The sequence below is a fragment of the Nothobranchius furzeri genome, chromosome 10, assembly GCF_043380555.1.
Source record: "Nothobranchius furzeri strain GRZ-AD chromosome 10, NfurGRZ-RIMD1, whole genome shotgun sequence".
NCBI lineage: Eukaryota > Metazoa > Chordata > Actinopteri > Cyprinodontiformes > Nothobranchiidae > Nothobranchius > Nothobranchius furzeri.
The window spans coordinates 26,969,701-26,984,593 of NC_091750.1; the positions used below are offsets into that span (position 1 = coordinate 26,969,701).

Here is a 14,893-nt window from a genome sequence, read left to right on the forward strand (position 1 = left end):
TGACAAAGGGCAGTCTTGGCAGAGTCCAACTCTCACCGGAAATGAGCTGGACTTACTACTGGCAATGCGGACCAAACTCTGACACTGGTTACACAGGGACCTAACAGCCCGGATCAGAGGGCCTGGTACTCCCATACTCCCCCCATACACAGGGCCTCTCAAGGGATGCGGTCCAACGCCTTCTCCAAATCCACAAACACATGTAGACTGGTTGGGCAAACTCCCACGCACCCTCCAGGACCTCCCTAAGGGTACAGAGTTGGTCCAGTGTTCCACGGCCTGGACGAAAACCACATTGCTCCTCCTGAATCCGAGGTTCGACAATCCGATGGACCCTCCTCTCCAGAACCCCTGAATAGACCTTACTAGGGAGGCTCAGGAATGTGATCCCTCTTTAGTTGGAACACACCCTGCGGTCCCCCTTTTTAAGTATGGCAACCCCCCCCCCCCCCACACACACACACACACAGTTTGTCAGACCAGTGGAACTGCCCCCGATGTCCACGCAGTATTGCAAAGCCGCGTCAGCCAACACAGCTCCACACCATCCAGAGCTTTAAGGAACTTTGCACGGATCTCATCCACCCCCACAGAGGAGCTTTTTGACCACCTCAGTGACCTCAGCACCAGAGATTGGAGAGTCCAACTCAAAGTCCCCAGACTCTGCCTCCTCACTGGAAGACATGCCGGTGGGATTGAGGAGGTCTTTGAAGAACATGGTTTCCATTTATGTTTTTCTTCATAAGGAGTCTTTGGGTGAGAGTAAAATGACTGTTAAAAATGTTAAACACAAATCTGAAAACTGAAGAAAAATCTAATACAAAAAGCAACTGACTTAAAAGTATTTTCAGGATAAAAACAACTTTCAATTTTTATTTCATGTTTTTTTTTTTTTTTTTTTACAGATTTGACATTCAGTTTTTACTTCTATGTTCGATTTCAACCTTTTGTCAAAGTGTCCAAATATTTTTACTGTCTCACTCCATGGAAAATCAATAACCAGTGACTGACCCTGATACTGGTCAAACTGTGACACATCACTGTGAGTGTTGATGGTTTACCTGTCCCTGTACAGGTGAGGGTGGGCGTGGGCAAAGAAATAAAGGCAGTGTTATTGTGACGCTCAGGTAATAAATAAAAAGGTGAGTTTGATTTTCATTCCTAGGCATGCAGAAAGAATTAAGGACTTAGCTTAGTACTACAATACCCATAAACCTCAGCAGCTGATGGACAACCACGAGCCTCATTTATAAAGCGGCAACAATACGGTGCCGCCGGTGGGCAATAAAACATCTAAAGCCTTTTTGATTAAATTAAGTATTTTCATTAAATGTTCCCCGTAGATCTGAAATACCAGCAACCCCTGTGCACCACAGCACCATGCCGACATTATGCTCCAGCCTAGGTTTCCATCTCAGTTCTCATGATTACCTGTGAAAAACCTCTGATAATGTTTAATTATATGCATTCATCACATTGTTACGTGAGGCTGCATAACTGTACATCTGAGGTGGTTGTGTGCAGTACTGGAGCTCCACAGGGTACGGTGCTCTCACCCTTTCTTTTCACCATTTGCACCTTGGACTTCACCTACAACACCAGCAGCCGTCACCTCCAGATGATCTCAGATGACTCAGCCATTGTCAGCTGTGTGTCTGAGGCATCAACATATACATATATGGACAATGGGTTTCCATAGACCCCAATAACAAGTTTTTGAAGGGAAAATGGGAGGTGGCCACCACCGCCATTTTGACCGTGTCACGGGTTCCGTCAAGCCCAGACAATTCCACAAAAGGGAAGAGAGGAGGAGCTGAGGGTGGGGCTGTAAGGCTGGGATCAACTGATGACACCCGGTCGAACTAGCTACAAGCTAACCTGAAGCTAACCCTGGCTAACCCAAAGCTAACGTGTTTTGTGTTTGTAAATTTTCTTTTTGCTGAACTTATGTAGAGTTTTAGTCAATTTTCTACACAAAGTTTTATAAATGAGGCTCCTGGTTTTTGATGGTTTCAAGCTGTGACCCCAGTGGTGAGGGGTTGTTTCTGCACCTTCAGTGCAGGATAAAGACCTGTGATTGGCTGACCTGCCGTTGTTGCAGCCCACACCCCACACACGGATGTTGATGATTGGTTGACGGTGGAGGAGGGTGTGGTCTAATGGGTCCATTAAAGTCAAGGTATCTTTCCTTAGAACCAGCATCATTTCCCGATTCTGCAAAGACAAAGAGAGCTGGTGAGAAACAACTTCCTGTCCTCCACGTTTTCATCGGGTTTGGGATGACATAACAGCTCATGATGCTGCAGTGCATTGTGGGAGGATCCAAACTCACAGAAAGAGCAAATAAAAATGTTTACTTGATTTTTCCAGTAAGAAACTAATGAAAATGAAATGATGCTTTAAGCTTTTTTTGCCTGACGAATCGTCCTCTTTACATAAAGACGGGAGTGGACATGTGGGACTGGTGAGACAGACAGGTGCGGCAACAGGTATGCCCCAGTAGACGGAGACATCATTCTCACCTCCCCCGAGGCGCCGGACCCGTCTCTCGGCTCAGAGCTGCTGCCATGAGACAGCTGCTGGATGACGTTACTGACGGCAAGGCTGCTCCGACCAGGCGACAGGTCCTCCTCCTCCACCTGCAGCCAACCGAGAGAGCGCACGGAGAAGCACTGCAGAGAGACAAGATCAGTCCGATTAGGGCTGGGGGCTGGGGGGGGGGGTTCTGAGTGGAGCCTCAGAAAAAACGCTGTTGTAGGAGAAACACAGGTTTACTGGAACTTTCTCTTTAATAATATTGTCACATAATAATAATAATTAATATTACTACTACTAATAAAGCTATTACAACAATGATGATAATAACATTTGATGCTAATTAATAATAATACTACTAATAACAATTATTTTTAATAATAATAAAAACAATGATGACAATAATAAGGATACTAATACTAATTATAATTATTTTTAATAATAATAATTTCTCATAATAACAATTATATTTTATAATAATAATAACAACAATAATGATCGTCATCATCGTCTTCCTCCGCTTCTCCGGGTCGCGGGACAGCATCCGAACTAGGGAGCTCCAGGCCGTCCTCTCCCCGGCCACCTCCACCAGCTCCTCCGGCACGACCCCAAGGCGTTCCCGGACCAGATTGGAGATGTAACCTCTCCAACGTGTCCTGGGTCGACCCGGGGGCCTTCTGCCGGCAGGACATGCCCGAAACACCTCCCCAGGGAGGCGTCAAGGAGGCATCCTGACCAGATGCCCAAACCACCTCAACTGGCTCCTTTCGATCCGGAGGAGCAGCGGTTCTACTCCGAGTCCCTCCCGAATGTCCAAACTCCTCACCCTATCTCTAAGGCTGAGCCCGGCCACCCTACGGAGGAAACTCATTTCAGCCGCTTGTATCCGCGATCTCGTTCTTCTGGTCATTACCCAAAGCTCATGACCATAGGTGAGGATTGGGACGTAGATCGACCGGTAAATCGAGAGCCTGGCTTTCTGGCTCAGCTCCCTCTTCACCACGACAGATAGGCTCAGCGTCCGCATCACTGCAGACGCCGAACCAATCCGCCTGTCGATCTCCCGATCCCTCCTACCCTCACTCGTGAACAAGACCCTGAGATACTTAAACTCCTTCACTTGAGGTAGGACCTCTCCCCCGACCCGGAGGTGGCAAGCCACCCTTTTCCGGTCGAGAACCATGGTCTCAGATTTGGAGGTGCTGATCCTCATCCCAGCCGCTTCACACTCGGCCACGAACCTACCCAGCAAGAGCTGAAGGTCAGAGCTGGATGAAGCTAGGAGGACCACATCATCAGCAAAAAGCAGAGACGAGATTCTCCTGCCACCAAACTCGACACACTCCACACCACGGCTGTGCCTAGAAATTCTGTCCATAAAGGTAATGAACAGAACCGGTGACAAAGGGCAGCCCTGGCGGAGTCCAACCCTCACTGGGAACAGGTCAGACTTACTACCGGCTATGCGGACCAAACTCACGCTCCTCTGGTAAAGGGACTGAATGGCCCTTAACAGAAAGCCACCCACCCCATACTCCTGGAGCGTCCCCCACAGGGTGCCCCTGGGGACACGGTCATAAGCCTTCTCCAAATCCACAAAGCACATGTGGATTGGTTGGGCAAACTCCCATGCCCCCTCCATCACCCTTGCAAGGGTATAGAGCTGGTCCACAGTTCCACGGCCAGGACGCTCCTCCTCAATCTGAGATTCAACTATCGATCGGACCCTCCTCTCCGGTACCTTGGAGTAGACCTTTCCGGGGAGGCTGAGGAGTGTGATCCCCCTATAGCTGGAACACACCCTCAGGTCACTCTTCTTAAAGATGGGGACCACCACCCCGGTCTGCCACAGGAACTGCCCCCGATGACCACGCAATGTTGCAGAGACGTGCCAACCACGACAGCCCTACAACATCCATATCCTTGAGATACCCAGGACGAACCTCATCCGCCCCCGGGGCTCCGCCGCTGTGTAGTTGTTTGACTACCTCAGCAACTTCTGCCCCCGAGATTGGACAGTCCATCCCCAGGTCTCCCGGCTCTGGTTCCTCCTCGGAATACGCATAGGTGGGATTGAGGAGCTCCTCAAAGTATTCCTTCCACCGCCCGACTATAGCCCCAGTTGACGTCAGCAGCTCCCCATCCCCACTGTAAACAGTGTGAGCGAGTTGCTGCCTTCCTCTCCTGAGGCGCCGGACAGTTTGCCAGAACCTCTTTGGAGCCGATCGATAGTCTTTCTCCATGGCCTCACCAAACTCCTCCCACGCCCGAGATTTTGCCTCGGCAACTGCCACTGCTGCACCCCGCTTGGCTATCCGGTACCTGCCTGCTGCCTCCGGAGACCCACAGACCAGCCACGCCCTGTAGGCCTCCTTCTTCAGCCTGACGGCAATAATGATAATAATGCTAATCATAATTAACACTACGGCTGCGCAGTGGCGCAGTGGTTAGAGCTGTTGCCTTGTAGCAAGAAGGTCTTGGGTTTGCTTCCTGGCCTGGGGTCTTTCTGCATGTAGTTTTCATGTTCTTCCTGTGCATGCGTGGGTTCTCTCCGGGTACTCCGGCCTCTTCCCACAGTCCAAAAACATGACTGTTAGGTTGATTGGTCGGTCCAAATTGTCCTTAGGTGTGAGTGTGCATGCTTGATTGTTTGTCCTGTGTGTCTCTGTGTGTTCCCTGCGATAGACTGGCTCTCTGTCCAGGGTGTACCCCACCTGATTGCTTGTTGACCGCTGGAGATAGGCAACAGCCCCCCCGCCCCGACCCTGTGCGGACAAAGCGGGTTCAGAAAACGGATGGATGGATGGATAATTAACACTAATAGCAATAATTATTGTTATTGTTTTTGGTGGTGTTGGGGGGGGGGGGGTTAATCATTACTGTAAGTAATTCTGGTTCACCTGCTGACTCACCTGTGAGTTGGGGTCACGGTTGGTCAGAAAGTCCTCGTGCCACAAAGACCTGGAGATGGCAGATATTCATTTGTGATCAGCAGTGTGTGTGTGTGTGTGTGTGTGTGTGTGTGTGTGTGTGTGTGTGTGTGTGTGTGTGTGTGTAAAACTCACTTGTCTGCTGCTCCCTCTGTTTCTATGGTGGTGGGAATATCATCCTCTGAGTCCTCCAGCTGAGAAACCACAGAAGAAGAGGTGAGTGAGTCAAAGCCCCCGAAACAGATTTACTTTTAGCACTGTCATAATATTATTAATAATAATAATTGTTATTAATAATTGTTATTATTAGCAATAATAATAGTAATAGTAATAATTCTAATAATGATAATAATTAATTATAATAATAATCTTAATATCAATGATAATAATAACAATATTCCTGAAAACTCTTTCAACCAAACTCAAGTTTATGGGTAGTCCCAATGACAACTGTAGGTAAGCTACAAGCAGGTAAGCTGGTCCCACATGTCCTCACCTGTGTTTTGTGAGGCTTTGATGTCCCAGTAAGGCAGGGGTGCTGCCACTGGGTGGTGCCGGTGGGAACGTGCCAGTAGTATGTTCCTGTGGAATCTTTGATGGTTCTCCAACCAGTTGGAAGTTCTGGGTCCAGGAGCAGGTTCTGGTCTGTCCAGATGTTGTCTAGAGGGACATCAAATATTTCAGTAGGAGTTTACCTACCTGTTGGTGCCTCCTAGAGGCGATCAGATCCCAGCCTCCATCCTGGTTCTTCTTAGCATGATGGAAGCAGATGGATGCTCCTCCTCTCTCATGATGACATTCAATTCACACACACACACACACTCACACCCGCAAGCACGCACACACACACGTAGTGTTTCTATGGTTATATTGTGATTTCTTAGTAAATATTCTATTTGGTGAGAGATAAACTTTATTGTATTTATCCTAGTGGATCTATAAGTAAACGGGTAAACTAGTAGTAGCACATCCAACGTCAAGGAAAGTAAAAAGTTATTATCAGGAGAGGGAGAATGTTTAAGTGGTTAGCAGCACCAGGGCCGTGCAGAGACCTTTGAAGGAGCGAGTGCTCAAAGTTAAAAAAAAAGAGCAAATTTTTAAAACATTCACAGTCCAACAAGTTTGAAAGTCCAGATAATAAGACCCTTGGGTTCAAACAACATAATATTTTTTAAGTTTTTAAAGCTGACTTATATCTAGAGATCTTACACCCACATGTTTGCCCCTGATCCCAGTCCAAGTTGTCCGATTTTTGTTTATTTTCCAACACTGAGTCCTGCTCTGATATTATGGAGCTAGGATTGGGACAATATTCAATGTAACTTGAACCAAGTTTTGTAACTTGGAACATGTTTCATGACACATATTTTGGAAGTCTGCTAGGTAAAAACCGAAAGTTTCATGTTTCTGAATGAATGTTTATTGTTACAAACTGAGTAGTAAATGTACAAAATAAAGGTTTGATTTTACAAAATAAAAAATACATGTACAAAATGAAAATTTCCTGTTACAAAACAAGAAATACAAGTACAAATTGAGAATTACAAGTTAGAAAACTAAAGTTACAAGTTACGAATCCAAAGTTACATGTCATGAAACATGTTCCAAGTTACAAAACTTGGTACAAGTTACACTGAATATTGTCCCAATCCTAGCTCCATATGATATCAGGTGGTGATACCATGCATGAAAAGGGAGAACACCCAAATGTCCTTCTGTCTGTTCGTTTAGCCTTAAAAAGCCACTCATTCATGAATTCATCATTCAAAATCCTTTATTGTCATTGCACAGGTGTGCACCCACATAGACGTATTAGAGACAGCCCACCTAACAGGTGTAAAATATAAGTCAAATAAGTGCGACCACAGGAAGTTATCCAGTGTGATCTACAGCTGTCAGCCGAGATCTTTTTGCTTTATCCAGTTCCATGATCTCCGTCTGAACCAGAGAGCTCTGCCACCAACCTCTGTCTCTCCTTATGACACACACGCACACCTCCATCGATTTCCATTTATCTTAGTGACCCCACTATCCTTAACCCATACCCCAACCATAACTAATACTGTTCCTAACCCTAACCTAAACTAAACCAAAAGTTAATTCACACCAAACCTCCAAAACTGAACTTTTAGGGTGCTAGGCGTTGCGTGGAGCAGCTAAATATCCCCACCGTGTACAAATGTCCACATAGTACAGGTTAAAGGTCAAATGTGTCCACTTAAAGCTATAAGACAAGCACACACACACACACACACCATTTCCAGAATACTGCAAATATGGCCATAAGTTTGCTTGATGCTGCTGATCCTGTAAAATGCAGCTTAAATGTAAAAAATAAAAGGAAACAGATTAGAAACGTTTACATTTAAATAGGAACTAAAACAGACTTGTGTAAACAGTTTAAACTCTGACCTGTGGTGTGAACCCGACTGCAGCAGGTCTGCAGTAATAACCCTCACTCAGTCATCGCAGCATTTCTGCCTGCACTATAAAGATCAATAAGCCACACAAAAGGTCTTACAATCTGAACATTTAATGAGCAAACATCACCTATTCTGCACCGATAAATTATATTTCCAGCTAAATGAATATTGATTTAACGCTGGAAGGAAGCTGAATCTTCTAGTAAACAGTTGAGATTTCATGTTAGACAACGTGGCTGTGATCTGGCCCTCCTACTGACAGAAACAGCCTTCTGGGTCACCTGACTACCCAGGTGGATTTTCTGTGTGAGGTTTCCATCGTTTTATAAAGCTGCTGATGCAGATGACCAGATCGTCTCCTCCGTTTGGTTCCCCGCTCTCCCGCTGTGGTTGGCTCTGTTTCTTCTGTGAGGCTGGGTTCTCTATAGCGATGTTTGGAGTAACATCGTGTAACAGCCCGCCTCGTTGGAAAGCGCGTTGATGTGCTTTAAGGCCGTTGGGATTATTTTAATTTGATCAGCCATTCAGAAGTTCTAACGCGGAGAATCCAGAGTCAGAAACATCAACATCTGTAATTCTTTGTCATGTGGCTTTCTCTAACTTCACGTCAGAAGTCTCCATGTCTGCTTTTGTGTCTAAGACCTGACTCTGCATGTGGTATCCTCGGGCAAGTTGCTGAAGCCGCGTCTGCTGCTGGTGGTCGGAGGGACCAGTGCTTCTTCTGGGCAGCTGCAGCTTTCAAGTAGCTCATCACCACCACTGCAGGGTAAAGCGCTTTGGAGTAATCCGGCTCAGAAAGGTGCTGTACAAGCGGGTCATTTAAGTATGTGTTTAGCAGACGCTTTTGTCCAAAGAGACTTTCAGGTGATGATGAAGCAGCAGGTTGTCCTTGAGGCTAACAACAAGCACTGATCAGTCAGTCCTAGGTGGCAGTGAGGCAGCATAATGAATCCTAGAGGGAAGTGAACATGGAGTGTGCAGTAGAGAGGGGGACGGGTGCTGGTTTAGAAGATGCTCTCTGAAGAGCTGGGTCTTCAGGAGTTTCTCAACAAGGACGCCCTGTTCTGGTGGTGCTTGTTAGGTCATTCCACGTCTGTGGAACGACACGTGAAAAGAGTCGGGATCATCCTGAGCGTGGTGTAGGCGCTGCTAGCCGACAATCCTTCGATGGCCGGAGCGGCCGGGCCGTGATGTAAGCCTTTCATCGTTCTGACGGCCTCCAGATCAAGAACCCAGATCGGTCCACCCCTTTTCAGGCTGCTGGCGTTCCGTTTCTAGGCAGAGGAACAAGCAGCTTGGGTTGCAGTGAAAGTCTGAACAGGCAAGGATCAGTTCTGAATTATTAATGAGGTCGACACAGAACCTGCCAGATCGGCTGATGGAAATGATCCAATCAGAACCAGAGACAGGAGCGGCAGAAAGGGCGATGTTTCAGTCAAAAAGCCGAAGCTCCACATGTTCTAACATTAACCCAGATGTCTCACAAGACAGATCACAGAACACTTTGGACTAGAATGACTCAGATTGGTCTACACCCAGAAACCTGATCAGGGGTCAGGGGTCAGCTGCAGGAACCAGAGGAATCATGGAGACTCAAACCTTTAGTGTGCAGATTGTTATAAATCTGACTATGTTTTCAACTAAAACTGTTGTTTGTGCTTCTGACTCAGTCTGAAAGGTTCTACTGGACACCTGGTTCCACAGCTTTAGAACCATTCATCGGGCCGACCCTGTTCGGTCCGACTTCCGCTTCCGGTCGGTAACAAGATGGCGCCCGTGCTTGGCTTAACCGCGGTCACCGGCCACTTTTTCAAACTTTTCTCCACTAACCTCCTCTTTTCCACCTTGCTCCTGTCTGCGATCCTCTTCAGTAGTGTCCCTGCTACCATCTCCTATGATCGCCAGACTCTTTGATCCTTCCTTTCGTTCACGATCGCCCAAGATGCACCGAGGACGTACAATCCTGTTTGTTTATCTGAGTGGCGCACTGGCCCGGAACCAAACGACGATTGCAACCAGGACGCCTCAAGCGATGTTTGTCTGGTCTCGGGAAAACGTCGGAGGAAAAGAAGTAAATGAGCAGGAATCCAGGTGAGAATAAGACTTCTCTTAAAGCGTGGTTTATCTAGTAAACATCGGCGTGATCTTCTGGCTTCTTGTCCTTTGTTTGGTGACCTGAGCGCCACTTCCGCATTCCCGCCAGGCCGCTTTGCGGCGCGGTTTCTCCGTCCAAGTTTTTTAAGGTCGGTTTATCTTCATTTCTCAGTGGTTTCTCCTCCTGTTCCCTCCATAAGTGGTTTTTATAAACACCGTGGATCTAACCCTGCTAACTGATGTCAACTAACTCCAGCTGTTTCTGTGGTTTCTGATTCCTCCACCTCACTCAGCATGGCTCTATTAAATACCCGCTCTGTTAACAATAAGTCCTTCCTGCTCAATGATCTAATTCTCTCTAAAATCCTGGATGTTATGTTTCTGACTGAAGTTTGGCAGCAAACATCTGATTATTCTGGTCTGATTGAACACTGCCAGAGTGGTTATTCTTTTCTTAGCCAGCCCCGGGGTTCTGGTCATGGTGGAGGCCTAGCTGTTGTTTTCAGAGACCATCTTCCATGTAGCTCTACAACCTCTGATCACTTTGCTTCCTTTGAACTGCAGCTGATTAAAGTTGGGCGTAAGGACCCGTTCTACTGTGCTGTGGTCTATCGTCCACCTGGTCCAAACAGTTCTTTCCTTCAGGAGTTTAGTGACTTTCAATCCTCCACTGTGAAGCTGTTCAGGCTGGTGATTGTTGGTGACTTTAACATCCACATTGATGATCCCTCAGACCACTTAGCCATGACTTTCTCCAGCCTCATGGACTCTTTCAGCTTTACCCAGCATGTTTCTGGCCCCACACACACCAGGGGGCACACTCTGGACCTTGTTTTTACCCTGAATCTAAATGCTGACAGTGTTTGTCCTGAGGATGTTTATATTTCAGATCACCATTGCATTTTCTTTAACTTGTCAGTTTCTGCGTCCCCACCTCCTGCTCGCCGTATGGTTAGTTCTCGTTTTCTTAATGAAAGCACAGCTAGCAATTTTTCCGCTGCTTTTGATCCACCCTGTTCTTCTGATAACGACCCAGATTCCTTAACTTCTCAGTTTAACGATCACTGCCTCTCCATTCTGGACAACATCTGTCCTGTCAGAACCAGATCAGTTCCTGCAGTGAACCCTACTCCCTGGTTTAATGACAGCCTTCGCAGCCTAAAGCGCCAATGCAGGAAAAATTGAGCGATTGTGGACGAAAACCCATTTCCACGTCCATCTGCTGCACCTAAAGGATCTTCTGACATCCTTTAACTCTGCAGGCAGAGGCGCTAGGGTTTCCTATTTCTTCAACCTGGTGTCCCAGAGCAAAGGGAACCCCAAGGTGCTGTTTAACACCATCAGCAGCATCGTCTCTCCTGCCTCTCCTACAGCCTCCATCCACTCTGTTGCAGACTGTGAGAACTTTCTGTCTTTCTTTGTGGACAAAGTCAATAAGGTTAGATCTAGCATCTCTCCTTCAGCCTTATCGCCGCCTCTCCCGACTCCAACCAGGCCCATCATCCTAGATAGCTTTGCTCCTGTTTCTTTGCCTGAGTTAACCAAACTAGTTAACTCTATGAAGACCTCTGCATGCCCCCTCCACATCTTACCCTCATCTTTGTTTAAAAGTGCTTTTCTGTCCCTCGGTCCCAGCGTGCTCTCTATAATTAATGCTTCTCTGGTTTCTGGTCAGGTCCCTGCTTACTTTAAGAACGCTGTAATCCACCCGCTTCTCATAAAAACAAGTCTTGACCCCTCTCTCCATAGCAGCTTCAGACCCATCTCTAAACTTCCGTTCATCTCCAAGATCTTGGAAAAGGATGTGGCTAAACAACTCACAGCTGCTCTTGATGAACATAACATCTATGATTGCTTCCAGTCAGGTTTTCGTAGAGCTCATTCTACTGAAACAGCTCTTCTTAGGGTCTCTAATGACCTTCTGACTCACAGTGATGCAGGGGACTGTTCTGTTCTGGTCCTGCTGGACCTGACTGCAGCCTTTGACACTGTTGACCATCACCTGCTACTGGAGAGGCTGAGATACTGGGTAGGCCTATCAGGAACTGCTCTGGAGTGGTTCTCCTCTTATCTTTCTGAGCGCTCCTTTTCTGTGGCTGTCTCCAAGTTTAGGTCCTCCACCACCTCTCTTACCCATGGTGTCCCACAAGGTTCTGTGCTGGGGCCTCTGCTCTTCCTCCTCTATCTGCTTGCTCTTCAGCACATCCTGAGCTCCTTCAAAGGAATCTCCTACCATCTTTATGCAGATGACATCCAACTGTACATCTCCTTTAAGCCCCATGAGATGTCTAAGCTGCAGCTGTTACACACCTGCTTAGACTCTATCAAAACCTGGATGGTGGGAGCTTTCTTCAGCTGAATGAAGATAAGACTGAGATCCTCATCTGTGCCCCAGACAAGCTGGTTCCCAAAGTCAGAGACTCTCTTGGTCAGCTTGCTTCTCACACCAAACCTTCCGTCAGGAATCTTGGTGTGACCTTTGACCCTGCTCTCACCCTGGATTCTCATGTCAGTTCTCTTGTTCGCTCTTCCTTCTTCCATCTCAGGAACATTGCTAAGCTGAGTCCCATTCTGTCCCGCTCTGAACTTGAGACAGTTCTCCACACCTTCATCTCCTCACGCTTAGACTACTGTAACTCTCTTTTCACGTGTCTGAGCAGAACCTCCCTGAACCGTCTACAGGTGGTTCAGAAAGCCTGTGCTCGGCTTCTGACCAAGTCCTCCAAACACACCCACATCACCCCGCTTCTCCTCCAGCTTCACTGGCTGCCAGTCAACTTCAGGGTTCATTTCAAGATCCTGGTTCTGGTCTATAGGGCCTTACATGGACAAGCACCATCTTACATTGGTGATCTTCTTAGTCCCTACACCCCCAGCAGGTCCCTGAGATCCAGTGATCAAAGCCTACTGGTTGTGCAGCACCAGGCTAAAGGTCAAAGGTGACAGATCATCTGCTGCTGTGGCCCCCAGACTCTGGACCTCTCTCCCCCTGAGCCTGAGATCAGTGGACTCAGTGGTCTCCTTTAAAAAGCAGCTGAAGACTCACTTGTTCAAGCTGGCTTTTGTATGACCTTCTTCACCTCTCTCTCTTTATTCTGCTCTCCCAACTATTCCACCTTCCTCAGGATCCACTGATTTCCCTCTTTCCTGTTCACTCTCTCTCTTTTTGTTTTGTTTTTTAATCCCAATTGTCTATTTTTTTGCTCATTCTAAATATATTTGTAATCATTTTCTAAATTCTTTTTTATATTTTTACATTTTTTTGTTTCTGTGAAGCGCCTCGTGATTTTTATCTTGAGAGGCGCTATAGAAATGATACTTTCTTCTTCTTTCACCAAATGAACCAACCGACTACCTCAAGCTGCAAGGTTAGTTTGTGTGTGTGTGTGTGTGTGTGTGTGTGTGTGTGTGTGTGTGTGTGTGTGTGTGTGTGTGTGTGTGTGTGTGTGTGTGTGTGTGTGTCTCACCGTCGTAGTTCACGATGATGATGGCCAGCATGTAGTCTTTGCCCATCATGGCTCCACCCTCTGATTCAGCCAGCTGATCTGTTCAGACTTTGAGGCCCAGAAGACTGAGCTCTCTCTCTCCCCCCTCTGTCCTGGTCTGGGTGTCTCTTGTCCCTCTGGCCGTCCTCTACCACCATCAGTCTTCTACTACGCTTTTGTTTTAATTCTGACCTAATGATTTTTCGCCCTCCTCTGCTTCTCTCCTCTCCGTCTGATGGAGGATGCTGTAATCCTCCCCCTCTTCCTCCTCCTCCTGATGACATCATCACTCCCCTCCCTCACTGGCTCTGCTTCGATCGCCCTCCACAATGTTTTAAAGAGCAAATAGCAGGCTAGAGCCTCCCTTGAACCGATATTTAGAGAAACCTAATAGGAACTCATTCTAAATAAAAATGTACACATACGCATAAATTATTTAGGCTTTTGGATGAGTCATTTTTGTGAGAAATACTTAATTTTTCTGCTGAAGCGGGAGTGATGCAGAAGATCTGTTAGCTTGATCCAGAGAGAAATGTGGACTCCAATGCCGGCTCTGACAAATGTTTATACTAATGACGGACCACAGACCTGCAGCTATGAGCCCGCTGCACGCCCCAGAGAGCAGAGACAAACCAGAAGCAGAAACGGTGGCCAAAGGAGAGAGATTTAGCTGTCGTGTCACGAGGTTCTGTGGAGCGTAAGGCAGGTGTCTGGGACAGAACCAAGCTAGCTAGCTAGTTTTAACCCATGTGCTAACATCACAATATTGTACAGATGGACAATTACAAATATTATTTGTCAGTTAATTTAGTACATATAAACTATAATAAGTGTTTTTCAGCTCTCATACTCGTTAATGTTCGTTCACGTAACGTAGCTAGCACTATAGAGAGAGGGAGGGACGCCTGTCACTCAGGGTGGTGGTTCTGACCTGGGTCCGACGCTGATCTGGGTTCCAGGAGCCCAGGGGGTATTTTTAAAATCCTCCCATCCTGTCCTGGAGGACAAGAGGCATGTTGATCTCCCATCACATTGCTGGGATTGTAACCCTCCGATCTGACGTACGCACCCAAACAATAAATATTTAGCATATTTATTGCAAAATCTCATTTTTCTGCTTTAGTGCTGCAACAAGGTTTTATTAATAATAAATTATAACTTTTGTTTTACTACAGCATCGGTACGCTTCCTCTGTACAGATTATTAAGGATGCTTGTTTCAGCTGTGAGATTAGACGATAGGATCAATGAAAACATAAGTTGTCACACTCCATGGAAACTTTCAGAGAATCCACAAATAGTGGCTTTCAAATAGTTGTGTTACTTTTAGCAAGTTTAGAAAAGCAGCCGATGAGACAGCATGTCTGATCATTTAGTTCTTCATCTGATAATATTAGAACATGTCAGTAATGTCTGAGGGGTTTTTT

General features: G+C 46.7%; 1 protein-coding gene across 4 annotated transcripts in view; it reads right to left on the bottom strand.

Annotated features, from left to right (window-relative positions):
* Positions 1-14,893, bottom strand: part of apbb3 (amyloid beta (A4) precursor protein-binding, family B, member 3) — a 28,274-nt gene extending 13,381 nt beyond the window's left edge. The window contains exons 1-7 of one of the 4 annotated variants that reach the window (XM_054730997.2): positions 13,450-14,870; positions 5,962-6,125; positions 5,601-5,659; positions 5,448-5,496; positions 5,250-5,300; positions 2,523-2,672; positions 2,087-2,214 (exon numbers count right to left, since the gene is read on the bottom strand). In XM_054730997.2, coding sequence (XP_054586972.2) covers positions 2,087-2,214; positions 2,523-2,672; positions 5,250-5,300; positions 5,448-5,496; positions 5,601-5,659; positions 5,962-6,125; positions 13,450-13,498 — 650 coding nt within the window. In that variant the 5' untranslated portion in view covers positions 13,499-14,870. Of the gene's footprint in view, positions 1-2,086; positions 2,215-2,522; positions 2,673-5,249; positions 5,301-5,447; positions 5,497-5,600; positions 5,660-5,961; positions 6,126-13,449 lie in introns of all 4 variants that reach the window. The other 3 variants (XM_070555442.1, XM_015961990.3, XM_070555443.1) reach the window with 3 other exon arrangements.